The 22,796-nt window shown below is 33.6% G+C and overlaps 1 protein-coding gene across 1 annotated transcript in view; it reads left to right on the top strand.

The window, feature by feature from the left end:
* Positions 1–8,160: 8,160 nt before the first annotated feature.
* The window catches only part of LOC307012096 (uncharacterized protein), a 51,481-nt gene continuing 36,845 nt past the window's right edge, over positions 8,161–22,796 (top strand). The window contains exons 1-4 of the mRNA XM_079638370.1: positions 8,161–8,261; positions 11,789–12,139; positions 12,244–12,600; positions 13,031–13,129. Coding sequence (XP_079494496.1) covers positions 8,210–8,261; positions 11,789–12,139; positions 12,244–12,600; positions 13,031–13,129 — 859 coding nt within the window. The 5' untranslated portion in view covers positions 8,161–8,209. The remainder of the gene's footprint in view (positions 8,262–11,788; positions 12,140–12,243; positions 12,601–13,030; positions 13,130–22,796) is intronic.

Genomic DNA, 22,796 nt, shown 5'->3' with positions numbered 1-22,796 from the left:
GATCAAGGATTATTCCAGATTTATCTCCAACACTTCAATACGTTATCCACAATTGAAACCACATGGATTGTGAAAAGCATCAAATACAAAAATGACACTGGCGGTTTGTTCGTGTGTTGACATTGAGTTCAGTGTAGTGACGTTATTCATTGTTAAAGGAGAACTCCAGCGCAAAATGAACCTTTGGTCTAATTACACATTGTTACCTAGTCAACCGTTATCTGAGATTTGTTTTCATGATTATCGAATGTAAATAGTTTTATCTCTAAAAACAGTTTAGCCTATAACGCTAGTATAACGCTAGTATATTGGGCATAGAGTAATGACAAATAAAAATCGCTTGTTAATACCACTAACAAGGCTCAAAATAGCCCCACACTAACACGGTAGCATAATGAGGGTCCCTACATGCAAACCGAAGCATTGAGAACTTTGACAGTGTCCAGACAGTTTAATAAGAAGATATTTTATACATACAGTCAACTTCACGTATACAAGCAGAAGCCATCTTTGAAAAACAGACTCGATCAGTCGATCGACGAAACGCCGATCTAAATGCGCTGGACCATATAAGATTCTACACAGTTCAGCGCATTTAGATCGGCGTTTCGTTGATCGACTGATAGAGTCTGTTTTTCAAAGATGGCTTCTGCTTGTATACGTGAAGTTGACTGTATGTATAAAATATCTTCTTATTAAACTGTCTGGACACTGTCAAAGTTCTCAATGCTTCGGTTTGCATGTAGGGACCCTCATTATGCTACCGTGTTAGTGTGGGGCTATTTTGAGCCTTGTTAGTGGTATTAACAAGCGATTTTTATTTGTCATTACTCAATGCCCTACTCAAAAAAATAAATTGTTGAATGAACATGATTTAATCGTATCACCCATTATGCATCTAATCAAGATTTGAATATTTTATTTGAACACAATATTGGTTTGTAAATTGAACATGATTGTAATATGTCAATGTAACGTCTTTGCAACTAATTGAATCAACATGTTTGTATTGTGTTAGACTAATCAAATGTATTCTCATTCACTCAAAGCACAGGAAAGCAGAATCACCAAAGGAGAAAATCGCATTTTTAAGTCACCATTATGGAGATCAGTGTGTGTTTTAGTTGGCCTCTTCACCCTTAAATTATTAACTTTAAGTTTTGTTTGACTGCTGTACATAAGTTATAACAGCCAGATGAACAAATAGGAACGGTGATCTGATGGTGTTGGTTGTGTATTAACATAACCATTATTTCACAATCATTTGACCTGAATCACTGAACTCATAGAGTCCAATTTGTGGGTTAGATTTATTTTATTAATTTTAGCTGCATAATATGTTTAGCCTTTTCAAAGAAATTAAAACGATCAAATCAATTAAAAAAAATTTATATAATTTTTTTTCTTTTTTAGGCACACATAGACATCAAGATTTAGCATAGGAATCTCAGCAATGGTGACAAAAAGATCACATCTAATCATAAGCTCATTATTTATTCATGCACCAATGCATGATGGGAGCTATGAATGAGTTTTGATTGGTGCAACCCAGAATGCACTGCAACATGCTTTATAAATGTCGCGATTGTTGAGATTCATACACCGATTCTTGATGTCTGTGTGTGCCTAAAAAAGAAATGTGGACTCTAACTCATAAATTGGACTCTATATGAGTTCAGTGATTCTGGTTAAATGATTGTGAAATAATGGTTATGTTAATACACAACCGACACCATCAGATCACCGTTCCTATTTATTCATCTGGCTGTTATAACTTATGTACAGCAGCCAATCAAAACTTAAAGTTAATCATTTAAGGGTGAAGAGCCCAACTAAAACACACACTGATCTCCATAATGGTGACTTAAAAATGCGATTTTCTCCTTTGGTGATTCTGCTTTCCTGTGCTTTGAGTGAATGAGAATACATTTGATTAGTCTAACACAATACAAACATGTTGATTCAATTAGTTGCAAAGAAGTTGCATTGACATATTACAATCATGTTCAATTTACAAACCAATATTGTGTTCAAATAAAATATTCAAATCTTGATTAGATGCATAATGGGTGATACGATTAAATCATGTTCATTCAACAATTTATTTTTTTGAGTGTGGAGTTCTCCTTTAATATACTTAGTTTTGCACTGTTTTATTGGTTTTGTAAATAGCTGTAAATATATGCAGTGTTTTTATTGTTTAACACTTTTGCTTTGTATGTGATGTGGATTTCAGCTGTAAGCAAAGTTCAGCAGTGTAAATAAATCAGAAAATCTCATATTTAAAGCTTCAGATGGCAGATCAGATCCTCCTTTATGACAATATCTACATTATAAAAGCATCGTGGCATATATAGCCTAGTGTTATTTACATTCAGGAGATTGAGTAAAAAAGACAAATAACATTATCATCATGATTGCAGCACTGGAGTTTGAAGAGTTTTTCTACAATGTTTGAATTATTAAATATTGTTTAAGATCAACGGCTGCTGACTGTGATATTATCAGTCCACTTCAGTTCAGTTGATCTGCTGATATTTCTTCAGTGTTGTGTCTGATCAGAGATCAGTGTTATAATGTTCAGGCCAGTGTTTCCTCCGCTCTGTGTTCATGTAGTAATAGATCCATGTGATGAAGAGAAACATCCTCACCGAGCTGACAGCACCTTTACAGGACATGAAACAGATATTAATGCTCATAATAATATAATAATGCAGCTGATAAACATACTCAATGGACACACAGCTTTCAGAACACCATTTATGGATATTAAAAATGATATTTACACTCTAAAAAAAGCTGGGTTGTTTAAACCCAATCTTTGGTAAAATATGGACAAACCCAAATGTTGGGTTAAAAATGTAATGTAAAAATTTAACCCAACGGCTGGGTTTGTCCATATTTTACCCAAAATTGGGTTGAAATAACCCAGCATGTTTTAGAGTGTACCTGAATGTCTGCAGAGCAGCAGCCAGAAAGCCGTCAGCAAGAGTCCAGAACATTCCCTGAGAGCAAAGATTACGCCGGGGAAATAAATGTGTGTTATTCCTCTTATAATGCGACTGAATCTGGGTTCAAAACTCTGAGTTGCTGTTTCCTTCCTTCCTCTTGCTGGACAATGTCTGTCATTCCTTCTTTATAAAGTTTCCAGCCCAGAATGAGTCCAAGCGTAGAGATGACCGACAAGCACATGCAGATCAGCCGATCTCCTCCACAATAATGACTCTGGAAAGATGATAATTAATACATTCATAACTAGTATATAATCTCTTATGACGGTCAAAACTTGGGGTTTTTATGTGAACAATGCATATGCATAAGTAGTTTTGTGTGAGGACCAGACTGAAGCTCAAGTCTTTATTTACTGAATATATCGTCTTTGCACACTTACGTTCGTTTGTACATAAAGTCTGTATTCATCGTCTCTTGTGTTTTTATTGCATAACATTGTGCTTTATTTCCAGTGTTGTAAATAAATAAAACAAATTAATAACTGTGATTTCTGGCGTGTTTCTACTTCCCTCCACTAGGCAGAATCGCTAAGCTGGATTCACGAAAAACTTCTTCACTTTCTTCTTCCCTGTTGTTTGTTGTTGACAGCAAATTAAAAGAGACAGGGGTAGCTGCAGCTTGGAGTAATGGGCGTGGCAAGAGGTAGAGGCGTGGCAAGAGGTAGGGGCGTAGTAAGAGGTTTCTCATTGGTCAAAGGAGTTTCCTCCTGGCAACTGTGTTGGCCAATCAACAGTAACCATAGTTATACGTAATTTCCTTTAGCTAAAAAAAAGGGGGTCTTCACTGCAATCAAGAGTTTGATGGCTTCTGTTCTATGGACTGCTACTACAGTATGAATCAGTGAAGGAATGAGTTTTGACTTAGAACACAAGCCTTTGATGACATTCTATTGACGTTTCAAAAAAATAATTGTAAAAATGACAACTGAATAAATGTATTTTGTATAAAATGGTGTTTGTTTTGCTTAATTGATTAATGTCACTTAATAGTTTATTAAACTGTTTTTACTTCATTTTATAATTATTTGGTGAGTGTTTGATCAAACATGTATATGCCTTTATACAGCAAAAACATTTGCTGTAGCCTACCATTATTCTAAAAAATAACATTACTTTTAGTTTGTACACTATAAAATCCAATAGCTTTCCTGACTCACATATACTAGTTAACTTTACTCAGTAATATAAAATACATAATTCTTACTAGGTTTTGTTGAGTTACAGTCAATTGTAGGGTGAAAATAACAAGTTACTCAATCATTTCTAGTGACGCTTACTTGAAACAATTCCCACTAAGCAAAATGATATCCAAAACACGTCTTTTCAACGTCTTTGTCACAAAAGTCGGACATTGATAAGACGTCCACTGAGGAGCCAGAATGAAAGTTTTTATGACGTCTTTTTTTGACGTGTTCTGCACGTCCGATTTAGACGTTCACCGAACCTTCGTACAAGATTAAAAACTAGTTCAAATGTGGCCATTGTGGACATATTTTCAACTCATGTATGGTCTCATTTAGACATAATCACTTTGACTATTGCTGTCAGATGATCTTAGTGAGAATTAACAGGGGTTTAGATGTTGATATTTGTTTCATTTGAAGTGTCACCATTGTGGTGATCAGTGTTTGCTTTAGTTGAGCTCTTGGTTCCCTGTCAGAACCAAGAAAACACTGACATGAATAAATTACAGACTCTCCAGATGATCTGAGAAAACGAGACTGGTTTATTAACTAGTTTATTAACATGCGGTTTTCCGGATATGACGATTGCGGCATTATGGGAAACGAAGTTGACACTGTTGCACTCAATCAAACAAACAAAAATACATGTTTAATAAATAATTTGTATTTAATAAAAAAAAACAATATTTTTTTTTTTTAAAGGACTTCAAATGAAACACATTAGAGTTAAACCTCTGCTAATTCTCACTAAAACTTAGACGTCTGACAGAAATAAAGTCAGTCTGGTTAGTAATAAGTGAAGCTGGTAATGCTGTTTGTGGAGTTGTTTATTCCTCCTCTGATGAGATCTTCACAGATTTAATGTCTTCTTTTCTCTTCTGTGGATTTCTTCTAAGGCTGTGACTGAAGTCAGTTGTAGTTCTTGTGTTTCTGCTCGTCTCTTTTTCTGTTCTCTTCTTTCCTTCAGTGATTCTGCTTGTTAACAGGCTTATTAATTATGAGATGACTCCATATTTAATATACACAGGATTTGTGGCTCAGAGGTCCAGTTCTGGTTTATTTCTTTACTCTTGGCTGACATGTATTGGTATGGTCTGCATGTGGGCCGAAACAATGTTGGTATCTGGGAAGAGCTGTCATAACAACCTGTTCCCTGACTTTGGATTTCAGACAAAACAATGTTTGGAAATGTTCTGAAGGAGCAAGAGATCTGGTAAAGTTGCTGGATCTAAACATGTTCAAGATTTTTTATTAAACCCTTGTTAGCATTATTATTGTTGTGAATAGATGTCATTCACGTATGTTCACATTTGCAAAGTGTTTGATGTTCATAGTGAATTTGAATGATTAATTCTTTCTTCTCAACAGAATGAAGTAAAAGAAAAGAGAAGCTGAGAAATCTAGAAATAAAGACCATCAGGTAAAATGGCACATGCACTGTTAAACATTTTAGTGCGAAATTACTTTATATTCCAGGTCAATAATTACTTTCACAGTAATTTCCCTAGGACTTATAACTGCACTAAAAAGTGGTTTCACTGTGAGTTTACAGTATTGGAAAACACAAAAATAACTGTAAACACACAGCATACTGTATTTCTACAGTTCATGTGTACTATGATACCCAGCATGCAGTGCGGCATGAATCGTTTATGCTGTGGAGTTTCTTGATTCTTGTTGGTTTTATCTGTGCGGCTGAACTTACTTTTGGTTCACTTTTAGCAGTTGTTTGCAATCTTCTTCTTTTTAATTATTATTATTTGTTGAGTATCACCATTGTTGTGTTGTGTATGTCAAGTATTAGTGTCTGTGCATCTTAAGGTTATGCTTGAAGGATGTCACATCTTTCAAAGATGAATCTCAAGAGTTGCTTCACTATTGTGAGATATTCATCAACAAACAGTTATGCATTTGAAATAAGATTTTGGAAATTATTCATACTAAAACAAAGTCTTCATATCCATGCTAAGAATAGTTTAAAATATGTATTGATTTCACAGTAAATTTCTGATTACAGTAATTTATTGTAAAATAATAGTCTTTAATTCTGTAAATCCCTGCAGTATATGTGTTGTATTAATACAGTTTGCTTTGAAGTTTAAAACAAATAACATGATAGAATTATCATAATCTCTTTAGATGTGTCCAATGGGAGACACACAGCAAAAAAAAAAAAATAATACTGATGAGCTGCTGAGATATTTAGCTTATGAAGCATTAGAAATATGAGGAAATATAAAAAACAAACAAACAATGAAAGCTGCATCTGTGTGAATGACTGTCGTTCAGCTGAAACAACACACACCCCACTGCAACTCAATGCAGTTTCCTTTCAGAGACAAAGTTTATGTTGCAGATGAAACCGCTTAAACTGTAAAGAATCATTGTCTCATTAAAATTCATCAAATACATTTTATATTTAGGGAGACTCAATTCTTGATTCTTCTAAAAATCGTATGCAGATTCAGATTAGTCCCAATGCAGATGCTTTTCCTTTTTCATAGTGATGTTTTTCCATTTAATCAAAACTGGTTTGTCTGGATTATAAAGTTGCACAGAACTCTGAGTCAAAGAAAATAAAACATGTTTAGACAGATTGTGTTCATGAACCAGATCGCTACAGATCTTCACTTTGACAATCCAGAAAGATGATCATAATTTCAGCTGAACATAAATCTGCTTATCTTTATTCTTGTGGTCGATGTTCCGGTTATATCTGACCGCATGCACAATGTTTTTCTCTTTGAGTTGATTCTAAAAACGAGGCACATAATAATTCATTGTCCAAACACTGCTATGGTGTAAATATGAGTCTCGTCCACAGGTGTTAAAACTAACACTGAAGCAGGATCTACTATCTATACTAGGATCTACTCTTTGTAGTGTTGACTGTTGAGTTATAGGGGTCTGTTCTTTGTACCTCACTTCCATCAGAGATGATTTGACAGATGCCAGATCTTCTGGTCGTGATAAATGATCTCAAGCTAAATTGATGTAAATGTCTGGATTAATTTTTCTGATATTACTGTGTGTTCTTGTGTTCATTGGAAAGATCTATTGATATTTGAAACCATCAGCAATGCAGTGATTGATAATCATGGTTTTTAAAATTTGCATGCATGTTCATAACCCTAAATCAGAAAAAGACACAAAGTCAAGAAGAAAAAATATATATAGATTAACCAGCATTTCAGTCAAGTCAAAAATCTAAATGGGTTAAATTTACCCACAACATAACATGATAACTTCTCTGTTGTCACATCTGCTTTAAAACAGTTTTGTTTTCTATATTTATAATCTAATGCCACATTAATTAAGAACAAATGCACAATTCGATTATTAAACCACAAAATGAATATGTTCGTTAGACAGTGTTTCCTCAAGTTAAATTAAATGATTTATTAAAAAAAAAAAAAACTGACAAAATGAGGAAAGACAGGGACCAGATTGAAGATGTTCCAACATCACAATCACAGATATATGATTATTTTTACTCTAATAATATTATTTACATTATATACAGTTTGTTATTATTGTCAATCTCTAAAGCAACATTTTCATTGTATCGTACCTATTCCACTTTTGCTTTTTTGAAAGAATATTTTATTAGCCTAGGTGTTTCATAATTGTTTTACTGTTTACATTCGTCTTAGGAAGCCTATAGTTTTTTTTAAAGCCAGGTTCCCATTGTGACAACTTGCCCCATTTAAACCTGAAATGAATAATAACAGTCTTCAGGCTTGCTAAAAGTTGTTTTTGGGGCAAGTTTGAGCTGAACTCAGTTGGACATTGACCCGTTCCAGCAGGTTTGGACACCCCAACTCATGTTCATTTCTTGATCTGGTAGTGTGCAGTTTATAATTACACCCTTTGCAGATGCTCTTCATTTTTTTTATAGTGATGTTTTTCCATTTAATCAGAACTGGTTTATCTGGATTTTCTGCTGTTCAACTGAACTCTTTCTCAGTCTTCAACTCTGACGGTCCAGAGAGAGGATCATAATTTCAACTGATCATGGATCTGCTTATGTTCATATGTATGGCTGCAGTTGCAGTTATATCTGATGGTATGTACATTGTTTTTTCTCTCTTTAAACTGATTCTGAAGACAAAGCAAATCATTAATGTCCCAAATCTATGCAGATTTACACTGTCAGAGGTTTGGGCACATTTGGCTGAACTTGTGTTGCTCATGATCTCTAAAGACCTTTTGTTCTTGAATCCTAGAAACAAGTTTTTACCTCTGTATGAATTTCTTCACAAAGCTTAATTCATTTTACCTTTTGTTTTAAAATGTATGATTTGAAGCAGAGAGTGAAGGAAAGTATCAAGATTTAGCAGTCGAGCTTTCATCAGTTTTGTTGGTTGATTCACTTTGGGAGACAACGATGATTTCTATCCACAGCTGTTTTTATAATGTATTTAACTTTTATAATGTACTACTTTCTGTTGCTTAGTTTCCTTTCCTGCATTCCTCATACTCATACGATGTATAGTGTTGTTTGTTGTCATAATGTAGGTCTCAGCAAACATGACCAGCTAACAACTGGGATCTCTTGTGACTCAAAACCCCTTCAAGTCCATTATGAGAGTTAGTTCTTGCTTGTGATAGTCATTCTCTAAAACTGCACATACTGTATGTTGTGGCTTCACAGAAAACAATCTGACCTCTTCGTTTGGTCTTTCGACATCTTCCACTTTAATATTTTTCAGATTTGACTTTTTGCTGTGGTCAAGTAAAGTCAATTTTAGTTGTATAGCGCTTTTCAAAATGCACATTGTTTCAATGCAGCTTTACAGAAATTCATGATATGAAATCTTAAAGCCTAATCATCCACATTTAACAGTTTGGAGCTGGGCAATAGTTTATTTTTTGGCCACAATAAACAATTGAGCAGTTGAGATTTGCTAAACATGTATATGAATAGCTGTGGTGTTTTTTGTTTTTCTCAAGTACATTTCCTGGTGACCTGATTAGACCAGGCATACAACTTTTTTTCTTAAAAAAAAGAAAGTGAAAGCATCTTGTTTGACATACAATGAACACAGTTTGTTTGTCTGATATATTTTAATTTTCATCAGGAATGATTTGGACAGGGACTTGATTTATTTTAGATTTTAAATGCTTGTTCAGTGGAAATGATGATGATGATCTATGTTATTATATATCAATTTAAACTACAAGAAACATCTAGGTTATTCCCTGATTGAGGGAATGGAGATGTTGGGTTGAAAAACCGACACTAGGGGTCGCTCCTGAGTTTCAATAACCACTGACCTATTCAAAAAAGGCCAGTGGAAATGGAGAGGGAAATGGATATTTCACTCCCCGGACATCTGGGTATAAAAGAGGGCCAACATGCTTTACTTGTTCAGGTTTGTGCTGAGGAGCTGAGACAACGTCTCGACTAAGTCAGCAACAGTTCAGGAGGGACACAACGTCTCCATCAGGCAACCAGGGTTACAACATTAACAGAGATATTCCCTTTCTCTTTGTCACTTTTGATGTTGTGTCGAAATACAGACATATTACAAGCTCTAGGAGTGCAGCTGCTGGATGTGTGCCCAGTAACAAGTGCACTTCGCCCCCTCGCAACCTTCCAGCACAGAGGAACCAATGCAAGATAAACAGCCTTTAAACAGCATTTTTCTAATTTAGATTTGGGTCTAATTTCAGCTTTAGCTTACCTGGTTGTTTATGCTGGAAAGCATACACCTTCTCAGAGAAAGGAACACATCAGAGGATAAAGGGGAGGTTAGCATGTGGAAAATACATGAACTTACCAAGGGCACGGATAAGTAGGGAACATTCTCTGTGAAGTGCTCCACACCCTCACAGAACGAAAATATATTTCCATAGATTTATTATCAATATAGCTATTATATGGTGTAAATACTGAAAGATATATTAAATAATGTATTGCGTTAATATATTGCAATATATTAAATAATATATAGTACAAGTAATTGGTGCTTTTCATACTGTACATTGAAACAAATATGTTTTGTGTATTGGTGTGCGTGTGACGTCATCAACGTGAGGGGAAACAAAGTTAGGAGATAAAAGATGACAAGCTAAATCTGGTGTCTGCGTGGTTTGATCCAAGAAAGGTTACAACATTGGCGACGAGGATGGTGCAACAAAGACTCACACGTTAGTTAAATCTGAGTCGTGCCCCACTCTAGTGTATTTCAGCTAAAAAAAAGTTTAGCCTCGAGATAGCGCATTAAATATGGTTCCCAAGTTCGACAGCTACAGCGATCCATTCACGTTTAGATGGCCAAATGCCGACGGATTACACGGTTTGATCCTGACAGACGATCATTGATCACGAAACTTCTTTACATCATGCCGGGACAGACGTGCAGGATATTTTCTCCATACTCGCTGACACAGAAGGGCCAACAGAACAAACTACGCGCAGGCATTAACAGCACTGAACGCATTTGTGCCTCAGAGCGTTGATACATAATAACAAAGCGTAACAAAGCAAACACGGCGTTTGCAAGACAGACGTTTTATCAGCGAAAAACGGGACAGACTGTGCAACAGTGTACCGCATGTTTAAGGCAAGCAGCAAAAGATTGTGATTTTGGAGCTGATAAAGACAATCGAATAAGGGATGCTGTTTTGAGTCGGCGCAACTCCGAATACGTGTAGGCCTATGCCAGATATCCAGAAATTATTAGCCGTATTTCCACTGTCTGGCCATGTGAGAGCGTGGGCTATAATCAGTTCAAAGGCCCAGAATGTGTTACACGTTCCTCTAACGTCAAGAAAACATTTTCACATTCCCGGAACTAACACTGAACGTTTGGAGAACGTTCTTATAACAAAAGTCTGTTAGCTGGGCTGACACAGACGAAAATAAAGGCTATCATTCAAAGCTCAGCTTTAGGAGGGGAAGAAATAGGGCAGGATAAGGAGACTGAGAGAAAAAGACTGATAGACTGGAGAGAGCAGGTATTGACAAATTATTGAATGCCCACTTTTAAAGCTTTTTCTTATCCATTTTTTTGGCCTTTAAAAGTCTTAAATTGCACATATGTAGGGTCGAAAAATAAAAATGTTCTCGGGGGAGCATGCCCCCCCCAAACTACTTCACATTTGAATACCCGTGTCTGTGGGAGGGGTGGTAGTGTGGGCTGGTGTGCATGGCTACACTATGGTGACACAAGTTGTCCCAAAAAGTATTGCTATATAATGATACTCATATGTTGTCCCACGGTGAGTCATTTTTCCTTGTTGCACCTACACAAAATGGGTTCACCCACCTGCCAAATCCCACTTTAATCACTGATTATGATGACTATTGACTATAGGCATGTTTCATATTAATTGTTCTAAGAACCTCAAAGCATGTTTACATTTTTGTGTAATTTGTGCTACCATAATGATGTTTGTAGCGTAAGTAGGGCCCAAACATAAACTCAAGCCCAGGGGCCCCCAGCACCCTATGTCCTGCCCTGGTCAGAGGTGTTTGGGGGTCTCAAGAGCGACTCCTTGTGTTGGTATTCCGTCACAACGTCAAAGTGAAAGACAGAAAGGGAACTACAAAGAAATCTTTATTTAATTTATCTCTGTTTGTTTCAGGGTTCACTGTGCACGGTCCCTCTGGTCTTGTGGTTGCTTCTCTGGGATCTTCAGTGGTTTTGCCCTGTTATGTTGATGAACCTTTACCAGTGAAGAGTCTGGAGGTGGAGTGGAGAAGAACAGACTCAGAGACTCTGGTTCATCTGTTTCAAGATGGTGCGAGTCGATCAGAGGTACAGCAGCAGGAATATCAGGATAGAGCTAATTTCTTTACTGATCAGATTCAACATGGAAACTTCTCCCTCCGTCTGGACAATCTGAGAGCAGAAGATGAGGGTCAATACACATGTAAAGTTTACAGTCAGCAGGATTCTGGAGAGACTGAGGTTCAAATAAAAGTTGATAATGTTGGTGAGTGTGGATCACATTAGTGCCTTTCTTTTATATGATTTTACAGAAAATAATTACTGAATTTACGTCTCACTTTGTGATATTAACACTGTTTGTTCTTTCAGAGCGTCTGCTGGTATCAGGATCGAGTCGCTCCATATCTGCATCTGTGGGTGAGGACGTCACTCTGAACTGCTCTGTAGACTCTCACATCACACCTGAAGACATTGAAGAGGTCTCATGGAGGAAAACAGATGAAGATGTAGAGATTCTGGTTCTGTTCTACCAAAACAACAAGGCTTTTCCAGATTCATCAGGTGAACAATACAGAGACAGAGTTGAGTTCTTCACTGATGAAATCCCCAAAGGAAACTTCTCTCTCAGACTGAAGAGTGTCAGAACTGAAGACAAAGGAGTTTACATGTGTCAAGTGTTTGCTGGAGGACTTTCAGCCAATGCAACTGTAGTACTGGAGCAACTGGGTGAGTTTTAATGGATCAATAAACAATACACAAAAGTTAAGTTTATTAACATTTACAATGAGTTTGATTAACAATCAGTTATTTATATGATCTAAGTCTGAACGATTTTTACTGGATGTGTTAATGCTCAGAGGTGTAAAGTCCAGATTCAGAAAGTAAAAGTCCTCAGTATTTTGTTCCACTCACCTGGATTTGCTAATTAGCGCAGTTTTTCAGCTTTTCAGCTTTTTTTTGTGAAATCAGCTGGCTGAGTTCATGGATGGAATAAACATAGGACTTTTTTTTTCTTCAATTTTTTTTTTTTTTGTGTGTGTGTGTGTGTGTGTGAATACATATTTGCACAAATAAACAATATACTTTTTTATGGTAATAGAGAAGGACATTTACCCCATAACCCCTGTGTTCAGAAACTGATGTCTGTGTTTCACAGGTTTCTCTGCTTTACAAATAATGGTGTTGATTCTCTCGATCGCTGCATCTGGATCTGCACTTCTGCTCTGCTGTCTGATCTACTGCAGATCACAATATGGTAACAGCATTTGTATTTGTTGTAGTCCATTTGGGACTTGAAGATTAAGAGAAAGTAGAGAAGACAGGAGATATAATAATGATAAAATAGCCTAAACAGAATACTTTGGAGAGAGTTAATGGTTCAGTGAGGCGTCAAGTCATCTTCATTTGTATAGCGTTTTTAACAATGTACACAGCAAAATCCTAAATTAACACTGCTCAGTGTTTATATGAGTCTACACTCGGAGAGTGTTAAATGAACACTGAAGCAGTGTTAAAGTTAATGAGATAATTAAGTGATTAATTGAGTTATGATTGAGCATTATTGAAGACACCTGATGTTAACAAGCAGAATCACTGAAGGGGAAAATTGTAAATGTTATGTCACCATTGTGGAGATCAGTTTGTGTTTTAGTTGGGCTCTTGACCCTTAAACCATTAACTTTAGATTTTGTTAGGCTGCTGTACATGAGTTATAACAGCCAGATGAACAAAGAGAAAAGGTGATATGATGGTGATGGTTGTGTTTTAACATCATCATTATTTCACAAACATTTGACCTGAATCACATGAGTCATGTAGAGCCCAATTACTGAGCTACTTTTACTTTATTGATTATAGCAGCGCTGTCCTTGAAAAGTACAATATTTGTAGTTTTACGATGTAATCCAAATACTTTCTTAAAATTTAATCACATAAAAAACTGGGTTTTTTTTTAAACACAGACATCAAGAAGCAGCCTCAGTCTAACTTGCAATATAGTCTATGAGCAAATTTTAGACTTGTCTAACATTATAGAGCGGTCTAAAATAGTTTTGTGAAACCGGCCCCTGATCTAGAATTCTGGATTTAAATAATGTAGCCCTGCAATATTTTTTTTAATAAATTTGAATGAATTAACCAAAGAGAGCGAGTGAGAGACCGCATATGCGTGGGAGTGAGTATAGGCTAATCTACAGCGATTACAGCGAAGTTACCTCAATTGCTGAGAAACATAAGGTTTCAGTAACAAAGCTGTTTTATAAAGTTTATAAAGTCACGTTCAGAGGTTGGAAACCAGCTCCTGAATGTTTCTGTTTGTGCAATTTCTTTTCTTTACAAAGATAAATGTAAAGTTCTCACCTCAATAAAAAGCTGTGAGTGAGCGCACACAGGCACGTCTGCCTCATAATGCAACATTAAAAAGCTATCTCTGTGAATAAACGTGTCGTCCTCGCCTTATGGTGGCTTGTAATTCGAAGGGGAATCGGATATGCGTGTTTAGACGTAGGTCGGATGTGCAGATATCGGATATGTATCTGATTTAAAACCACATTTGGAAGTGGCTCAGATCGGATGCGAAAAAAAACAGATTTTGTGCGTATTTTTGTGTTTACACATGCAAAAAAATCCGATTTGTGTCGGATGCGAGTAAAAAAATCTGATTTTTTGTGCCAGTGTAAACGCAGCCTTAGTTCTTGGACAAACATAGATAAGTATAAAGTAAAGTAATAGATTCCGAGACTCGCCGACTCTATATAGCCAGTATGACATCATCTAGCGATATTTAGCCAGTTTTAGCTACTCTTGCCAAAGCATTTGGCAACATTGTTAATAGCTTCAATTTCTTCTGTTCCTCTGTTATTGCTTGTGTGTGTATAGAAAGTTTGTGTTATTTAATAAATATATTTTAATTCACTTTTATTTTTATTTTGAATCCTGATTGTCTTCCCCAGGTGAAAAAAAGTGCACTAAAATACATTTTATTTAAGTGCACTTAGTACACTTCCATAATACACTTCCGTAATGTACTTAAAGTGCTCTATTTTCGACCCACTTATTTTGCATTTAATATACTAAAAGCTTATCTTAAGTACTGCTTAATATAAACTTAAGATCATCTTAGTGTACTAAATTGTGCTTTTTTGGGACACATTGAAGTTGAACTAAAGTGTATTTTAAATATACTATTTCATATTTTAAAAAATTGTATTTCGTTAACACTTTAAATGCAATTGAAACCATCTTTAAATACATTAATAAACTATTTATATAATAATAATAATAATATATAATTATATAAAAATTATACTTAAAATGTATTCCTAGTTTTTTAAAAAAATGGACTAAAATACATTTTAAGTGCACTTAGTACACTTCTATAATACACTTCCGTAATGTACTTAAAGTGCTCTATTTTCGACCCACTTATTTTGCACTTAATATACTAAAAGCTTATCTTAAGAACTGCTTAATATAAACTTAAGATCATCTTAGTGTACTAAATTGTGCTTTTTTGGGACAAATTGAAGATGAACTAAAGTGTATTTTTAATATACTATTTCATATTTTTAAAATTTTTATTTCGTTACCACTTTAAGTATAATTGAAACCATCTTTAAATACAATAATAAACTATTTAAATTATAATAATAATAATATGTAATTATATAAAAATTATACTTATAATGTATTCCTAGATTTAAAAAAATTGACTAAAATACATTTTAAGTTCACTTAGTAAACTTCTATAATACACTTCCATAATGTACTTAAAGTGCTCTATTTTCGACCCACTTATTTTGCACTTAATATACTAAAAGCTTATCTTAAGTACTGCTTAATATAAACTTAAGATCATCTTAGTGTACTAAATTGTGCTTTTTTGGGACACATTGAAGATGAACTTAAATATGCTTTTAACATACTATTTCAGCTTTATTTTATCTTTAGATTAAATCTTTAATACATTTTTAAATACACTTATAAATTATTTAAAATATACGAATATATCAACTTTGCTATTTTTATACAGACTTAAGATGAACTTAAACATGATTTTAAAAAAAAATTATTCAGCTATAATCCCCCCCCCCCTACACTGTAAAAAATAAAACATAGATTTTATTTATATTTAATTAATTAAAATGAGGCAACAGATTACAAGCAATATTATTAATTAAATTTAACAAATTAGAATTGAGTAATAATTAATCAAATTAATTCCTTAAATGTTAACCATTTAAAATGAGTAAAATTTACAAAATATATGTTATTGCTAACATTGAAGACACCTGATGTTAACAAGCAGAATCACTGAAGGAGAAAACCATAATTAAAGTCACCATTATGGAGATGAGTGTGTGTTTTAGTTGGGCTCTTGACCCTTAAATTAATAACTTTAAGTTTTGTTTGGCTGCTGTACATGAGTTATAACAGCCAGAAGAACAAATAGAAACGTTGATCTGATGGTGTTGGTTGTGTTTCACAATTTCACAATCATTGACTTGAATCACTGATCTCATTTAGAGTCCAATTTATGAGTTAGATTTATTTTATTAATTCTAGCTGCAAAATATGAATAGCCTTTTCAATGAAATCCAAATGATCAAATCAATAATAATAATAAAAAATATATGTGTGGTTTTTTTTTTAGGCACACACAGACATCATGATTTAGCGTATGAATCTCAGCAATGGTGACAACCTCTGATCATAAGCTCATTATTTATTCATGCAGCAATGCATGATGGGAGCCATGAATGAGTTTTGATTGGTGCAACCCAGAATGCACTGCAACATGCTTTATAAATGTCACCATTGTTGAGATGCACAGGCAGATTCATGATGTCTGTTTGTTTGTTTTTTGTACAAGAGAAACTTTTTAGAAATTATTTGAATTACATTGTAAAAGTTAAGAATTTTATGGTGTACAAGGCCAGTACTTCTATAGTTAATAAAGTTAACTTAAGTCACAAATTGTGCTCCATTTGAGTTCAGTGATTCAGGTCAAATGATTGCGAAATAATGATTATGTTAAAACACAACCAACACCATCAGATCACCGTTTGTTCATCTGGCTGTTATAACTCATGTACAGCAGCCAAACAAAAACTTAAAGTTAATAATTTAAGGGTGAAGAGCCCAACTAAAACACACACTCATCTCCATAATGGTGACTTTAATTATGGTTTTCTCCTTCAGTGATTCTGCTTGTTAACATCAGGTGTCTTCAATGTTGGCAATAACATATATTTTGTAAATTTTACTCATTTTAAATGGTTAACATTTAAGGAATTAATTTGATTAATTATTACTCAATTCTAATTTGTTAAATTTAATTAATAATATTGCTTGTAATCTGTTGCCTCATTTTTATTAATTAAATATAAATAAAATCTATGTTTTATTTTTTACACTGTAAAAAATAAAACATAGATTATATTTATATTTAATTAATTAAAATGAGGCAACAGATTACAAGCAATATTATTAATTAAATTTAACAAATTAAAATTGAGTAATAATTAATCAAATTAATTCCTTAAATGTTACACTGTAAAAAATAAAACATAGATTTTATTTATATTTAATTAATAAAAATGAGGCAACAGATTACAAGCAATATTATTAATTAAATTTAACAAATTAGAATTGAGTAATAATTAATCAAATTAATTCCTTAAATGTTCACTGTACACTGTAAAAAATAAAACATAGATTTTATTTATATTTAATTAATTAAAATGAGGCAACAGATTACAAGCAATATTATTAATTAAATTTAACAAATTAGAATTGAGTAATAATTAATCAAATTAATTCCTTAAATGTTAACTATTTAAAATGAGTAAAATTTACAAAATATATGTTATTGCCAACATTGAAGACACCTGATGTTAACAAGCAGAATCACTGAAGGAGAAAACCATAATTAAAGTCACCATTATGGAGATGAGTGTGTGTTTTAGTTGGGCTCTTCACCCTTAAATTATTAACTTTAAGTTTTTGTTTGGCTGCTGTTCATGAGTTATAACAGCCAGATGAACCAACGGTGATCTGATGGTGATGGTTGTGTTTTAACATAATCAATATTTCACAATCATTTGACCTGAATCACTGAACTCAAATGTCCAATTTGTGACTCAAGTTACCTTTATTAACTATAGAAGTACTGGCCTTGTACACCATAATATTTTTAACTTTTACAATGTAATTCAAATAATTTCTAAAGAGTTTCTCTTGTACAAAATACAAACAAACAGACATCATGAATCAGCCTGTGCATCTCAACAATGGTGACATTTATAAAGCATGTTGTAGTGCATTCTGGTTTGCACCAATCACAACTCATTCATGGCTCCCATCATGTATTGCTGCATGAATAAATAATGAGCTTATGATCAGAGGTTGTCACCATTGCTGAGATTCATACGCTAAATCTTGATGTCTGTGTGCGCCTAAAAAAAAAAACACATATATTTTTTATTATTATTAATTTGATCATTTGGATTTCATTGAAAAGGATAATAATATTATGCAGCTAGAATTAATAAAATAAATTTAACTCATAAATTGGACTCTACATGAGATCAGTGATTCAAGTCAATTGATTGTGAAATTATGAAACACAACCAACACCATCAGATCAACATTTATTTTTGTTCTTCTGCTGTTATAACTCATGTTCAGCAGTCAAACAAAACTTAAAGTTATTATTTTAAGGGTCAAGAGCCCAACTAAAACACACACTCATCTCCATAATGGAGACTTTAATTATGGTTTTCTCCTTCAGTGATTCTGCTTGTTAACATCAGGTGTCTTCAATGTTGGCAATAACATATATTTTGTAAATTTTACTCATTTTAAATGGTTAACATTTAAGGAATTAATTAGATTAATTATTACTCAATTCTAAATTGTTAAATTCAATTAATAATATTGCTTGTAATCTGTTGCCTGTTGATTAGATAGTGTATTAATTTTTACAGTGTGGTGGCCCCACATGGGTTTGCCCAGATGAAATGAACCCTGCTCAGTGTGCACACTACAGGCTGTTAAATGTAACACATATCAGTGTTGGTGTTAATGAGATAATTAAGTGATTGAATAATGATTGAGCATTATTGATGAACACCTGCTGTTAACAAGCAGAATCACTGAAGGAAAGAGAAACACAAGAACTACTTCCAGCCACAGCCTTAGATGAAATCAACTGAAGAGAAAATACACTAAATCTCTCAGGATCTGATTAAACAACTCCACAAACAGCATTACCAGCTTCACTTATTACTAACCAGGTTGACTTTATTTCTGGTAGACGTCTACATAAGTTCTTATTGAGATTTAACAGAGGTTGATGATTTATTGAAAATAATAGTTTGGTTTGATGCCACCATTATGGTGAACAGGCTCAGGCACAGGCTCTACTCTTCAGCACAATGGTGACCCAAAAAACTAAATTTTACAGTAAACTACTAAACCTGTTTTATAACTTACAGTTTATTACTGTTAAAATACTTTTCGTGGGTGTGTCTTTTTATCTTACACTGTTAACCCTTTCAACCCCACAAGAACATTCGCACTACAAAGAGTAAAAAGTAACATTGACAGTGTTGTGTGAGATAATTAAGGGAAAATGTAAGTGATTGTTGAGCATTAGTGATGAACACCTGCTGTTAACAAGCAGAATCACTGAAGGAAAGAGGAACACAAGAACAGAAAATAGAGAAACACAAGAACTACAACTGACTTCCAGCCATAACACATTATTACACATATTATTAACCAGTTTGACTTTATTTCTGTCATACATCTACTGAAGTTGTTATTGAGATGTTTAATTGAAAATGTTTGAAGTTACCATTATAGAGATCAGTGTTTGCTTTAGTTAGGTTGCTGATGCCAACACATTAATTAAGCTGTTGCTGCTTGAGCTGTGTTATTGCAAGTCACACTTGTGCACACGCACAGTTTGTGAATGATTGCGGTTATATTCATTATCATGACAAAGTCAAGTTATAGCCATTCACTAAGGAGTTAATTCTCACTCATTCAGAGTTTAATTGTTAATTAAAAGTGTTAGGTTACCACCACTGTATAACAACAGCAACAATGACTAATTTATTTTTGACACATGCATAACCAAAAAGAAAAGAGCTAGGCAGTTTTGTTGAAACACAGAGATATCACAAATTAGAACATGCATCTCAACAATGGTGGGAATATATTTTTTTTAAATGATTATGCATGCAGCAGAGCATGCTGGGAGTTTTATACTATACTGGTACCCAGCATGCATTGTGATATTAAACTTTTGATTGTCACCATTGTTGAGATTCATATGATGATTGTTGATGTCTGTCTGTGCCTGAGTGAAGCAGGATTTAATAAAATTTTAATGCACTATATGATTTCAAAATTCTTCAGTTGACCTGATTAAAGAAAATTATTGGATTTCATGTTGTAGATTATCAGATATGTGGTATTAAATCCATAAATTCAAAGCTTACATAAAAAAAGAGCAAAAATTCATCACAAATCCAAAAACACCTGATCAACTTCCCCTTGACTTTTTCTTGCTGTAACAAATGTGCTTTATACACTCACTATTTTAGCAGCCAGAGAGAGATGAATGGACAAAGTTTTTTTAATCAAGGTACAAGAGACCAAATAAAGCAAATACTGATCTCCATCATGGTGACAACAAACTTTATTATTAACTAAATCCCTGTTCATTCTCAACAAGAACTTGAAATAAATAATGTTAAACTGGTTTCACACTCAGTGTGGCTGGAAGTCAGTTGTAGTTCTTGTGTTTCTCTTTTTCTGTTCTTGTTTCTCTGTCCTTCAGTGATTCTGCTTATCAGGTGTTCATCAGTGTCTCAATTCACTCACTTCTTTTCATTCAAGTGGACTATATTAGTGAACTAATGTAGGGAATAGTGAATGAGGGTATAGTGTGTGATTGGGAACACAGCCTCTGAGTGTCGACTTTGAGCGCTGTTAATTCACAGTATATTCCTGTAGGTATATTCCTGTATATTACTGTTTTAATGGAAAATGGTATGATATTGTAAGAATTTGGGCTTTTTCTACAGTAAGGGCTAACAGTGTACAGAAGCAAAATAACCAAAACACACAATGACACTGACCAATCAAATAAGGTAAACAATGGGATAAAAATGTTAAACTATTTACGTTTTGCCCCCAAACACATACTCAATTTTTCCTGCTCTCTCCCATACAAACATACACACACCCACCTATGTACAGCAGCCAAACAAAAACTTAAAGTTATTAATTTAAGGGTGAAGACACCAACTAAAACACACACTCATCTCCATAATGGTGACTTTAATTATGGTTTTCTCCTTCAGTGATTCTGCTTGTTAACATCAGGTGTCTTCAATGTTGGCAATAACATATATTTTGTAAATTTTACTCATTTTAAAAGGTTAACATTTAATGAATTAATTTGATTAATTATTACTCAATTCTAATTTGTTAAATTGAATTAATAATATTGCTTGTAATCTGTTGCCTCATTTTTATTAATTAAATGTAAATAAAATCTATGTTTTATTTTTCACTGTAAAAAATAAAACATAGATTTTATTTATATTTAATTAATAAAAATGAGGCAACAGATTACAAGCAATATTATTAATTCAATTTAACAAATTAGAATTGAGTAATAATTAATCAAATTAATTCCTTAAATGTTAACCATTTAAAATGAGTAAAATTTACAAAATATATGTTATTGCCAACATTGAAGACACCTGATGTTAACAAGCAGAATCACTAAAGGAGAAAACCATAATTAAAGTCACCATTATGGAGATCGGTGTGTGTTTTAGTTGGGCTCTTCACCCTTAAATTAATAACTTTAAGTTTTGTTTGGCTGCTGTACATGAGTTATATCAGCCAGATGAACAAATAGAAACGTTGATCTGATGGTGTTGGTTGTGTTTCATAATTTCACAATTATTTGACTTGAATCACTGATCTCATGTAGAGTCCAATTTATGAGTTAAATTTATTTTATTAATTCTAGCTGCATAATATTATTAGCCTTTTCATTGAACTCCAAATGATCAAATCAATAATAATAAAAAATATTTGTGTGTTTTTTTTTTTGGCGCACACAGACATCAAGATTTAGCGTATGAATCTCAGCAATGGTGACAACCTCTGATCATAAGCTCATTATTTATTCATGCAGCAATACATGATGGGAGCCATGAATGAGTTGTGATTGGTGCAACCCAGAATGCACTGCAACATGCTTTATAAATGTCACCATTGTTGAGATTCACAGGCTGATTCATGATGTCTGTTTTTTTGTTTTTTTTTGTACAAGAGAAACTTTTTAGAAATTATTTGGATTACATTGTAAAAGTTAAAAATATTATGGTGTACAAGGCCAGTACTTCTATAGTTAATAAAGTTAACTTAAATCACAAATTAGACTCCATTTGAGTTCAGTGATTCAGGTCAAATGATTGTGAAATAATGATTATGTTAAAACACAACCAACACCATAAGATCACCATTTGTTCATCTGGCTGTTATGACTCATGTACAGCAGCCAAACAAAAACTTAAAGTTAATAATATAAGGATGAAGAGCCCAACTAAAACACACACTGATCTCCATAATGGTGACTTTAATTATGGTTTTCTCCTTCAGTGATTCTGCTTGTTAACATCAGGTGTCTTCAATGTTGGCAATAACATATATTTTGTAAATTTTACTCATTTTAAATGGTTAACATTTAATGAATTAATTTGATTAATCATTACTCAATTCTAATTTGTTAAATTTAATTAATACTATTGCTTGTAATCTGTTGCCTCATTTTTATTAATTAAATATAAATAAAATCTATGTTTTATTTTTTACAGTGTATGTTTATTTGCTTT

This window comes from Phoxinus phoxinus (genome assembly GCF_949152265.1).
Source record: "Phoxinus phoxinus genome assembly, chromosome: 1".
NCBI classification, from domain to species: Eukaryota; Metazoa; Chordata; class Actinopteri; order Cypriniformes; family Leuciscidae; genus Phoxinus; species Phoxinus phoxinus.
This window is presented reverse-complemented; position numbering and strand designations above follow the sequence as displayed.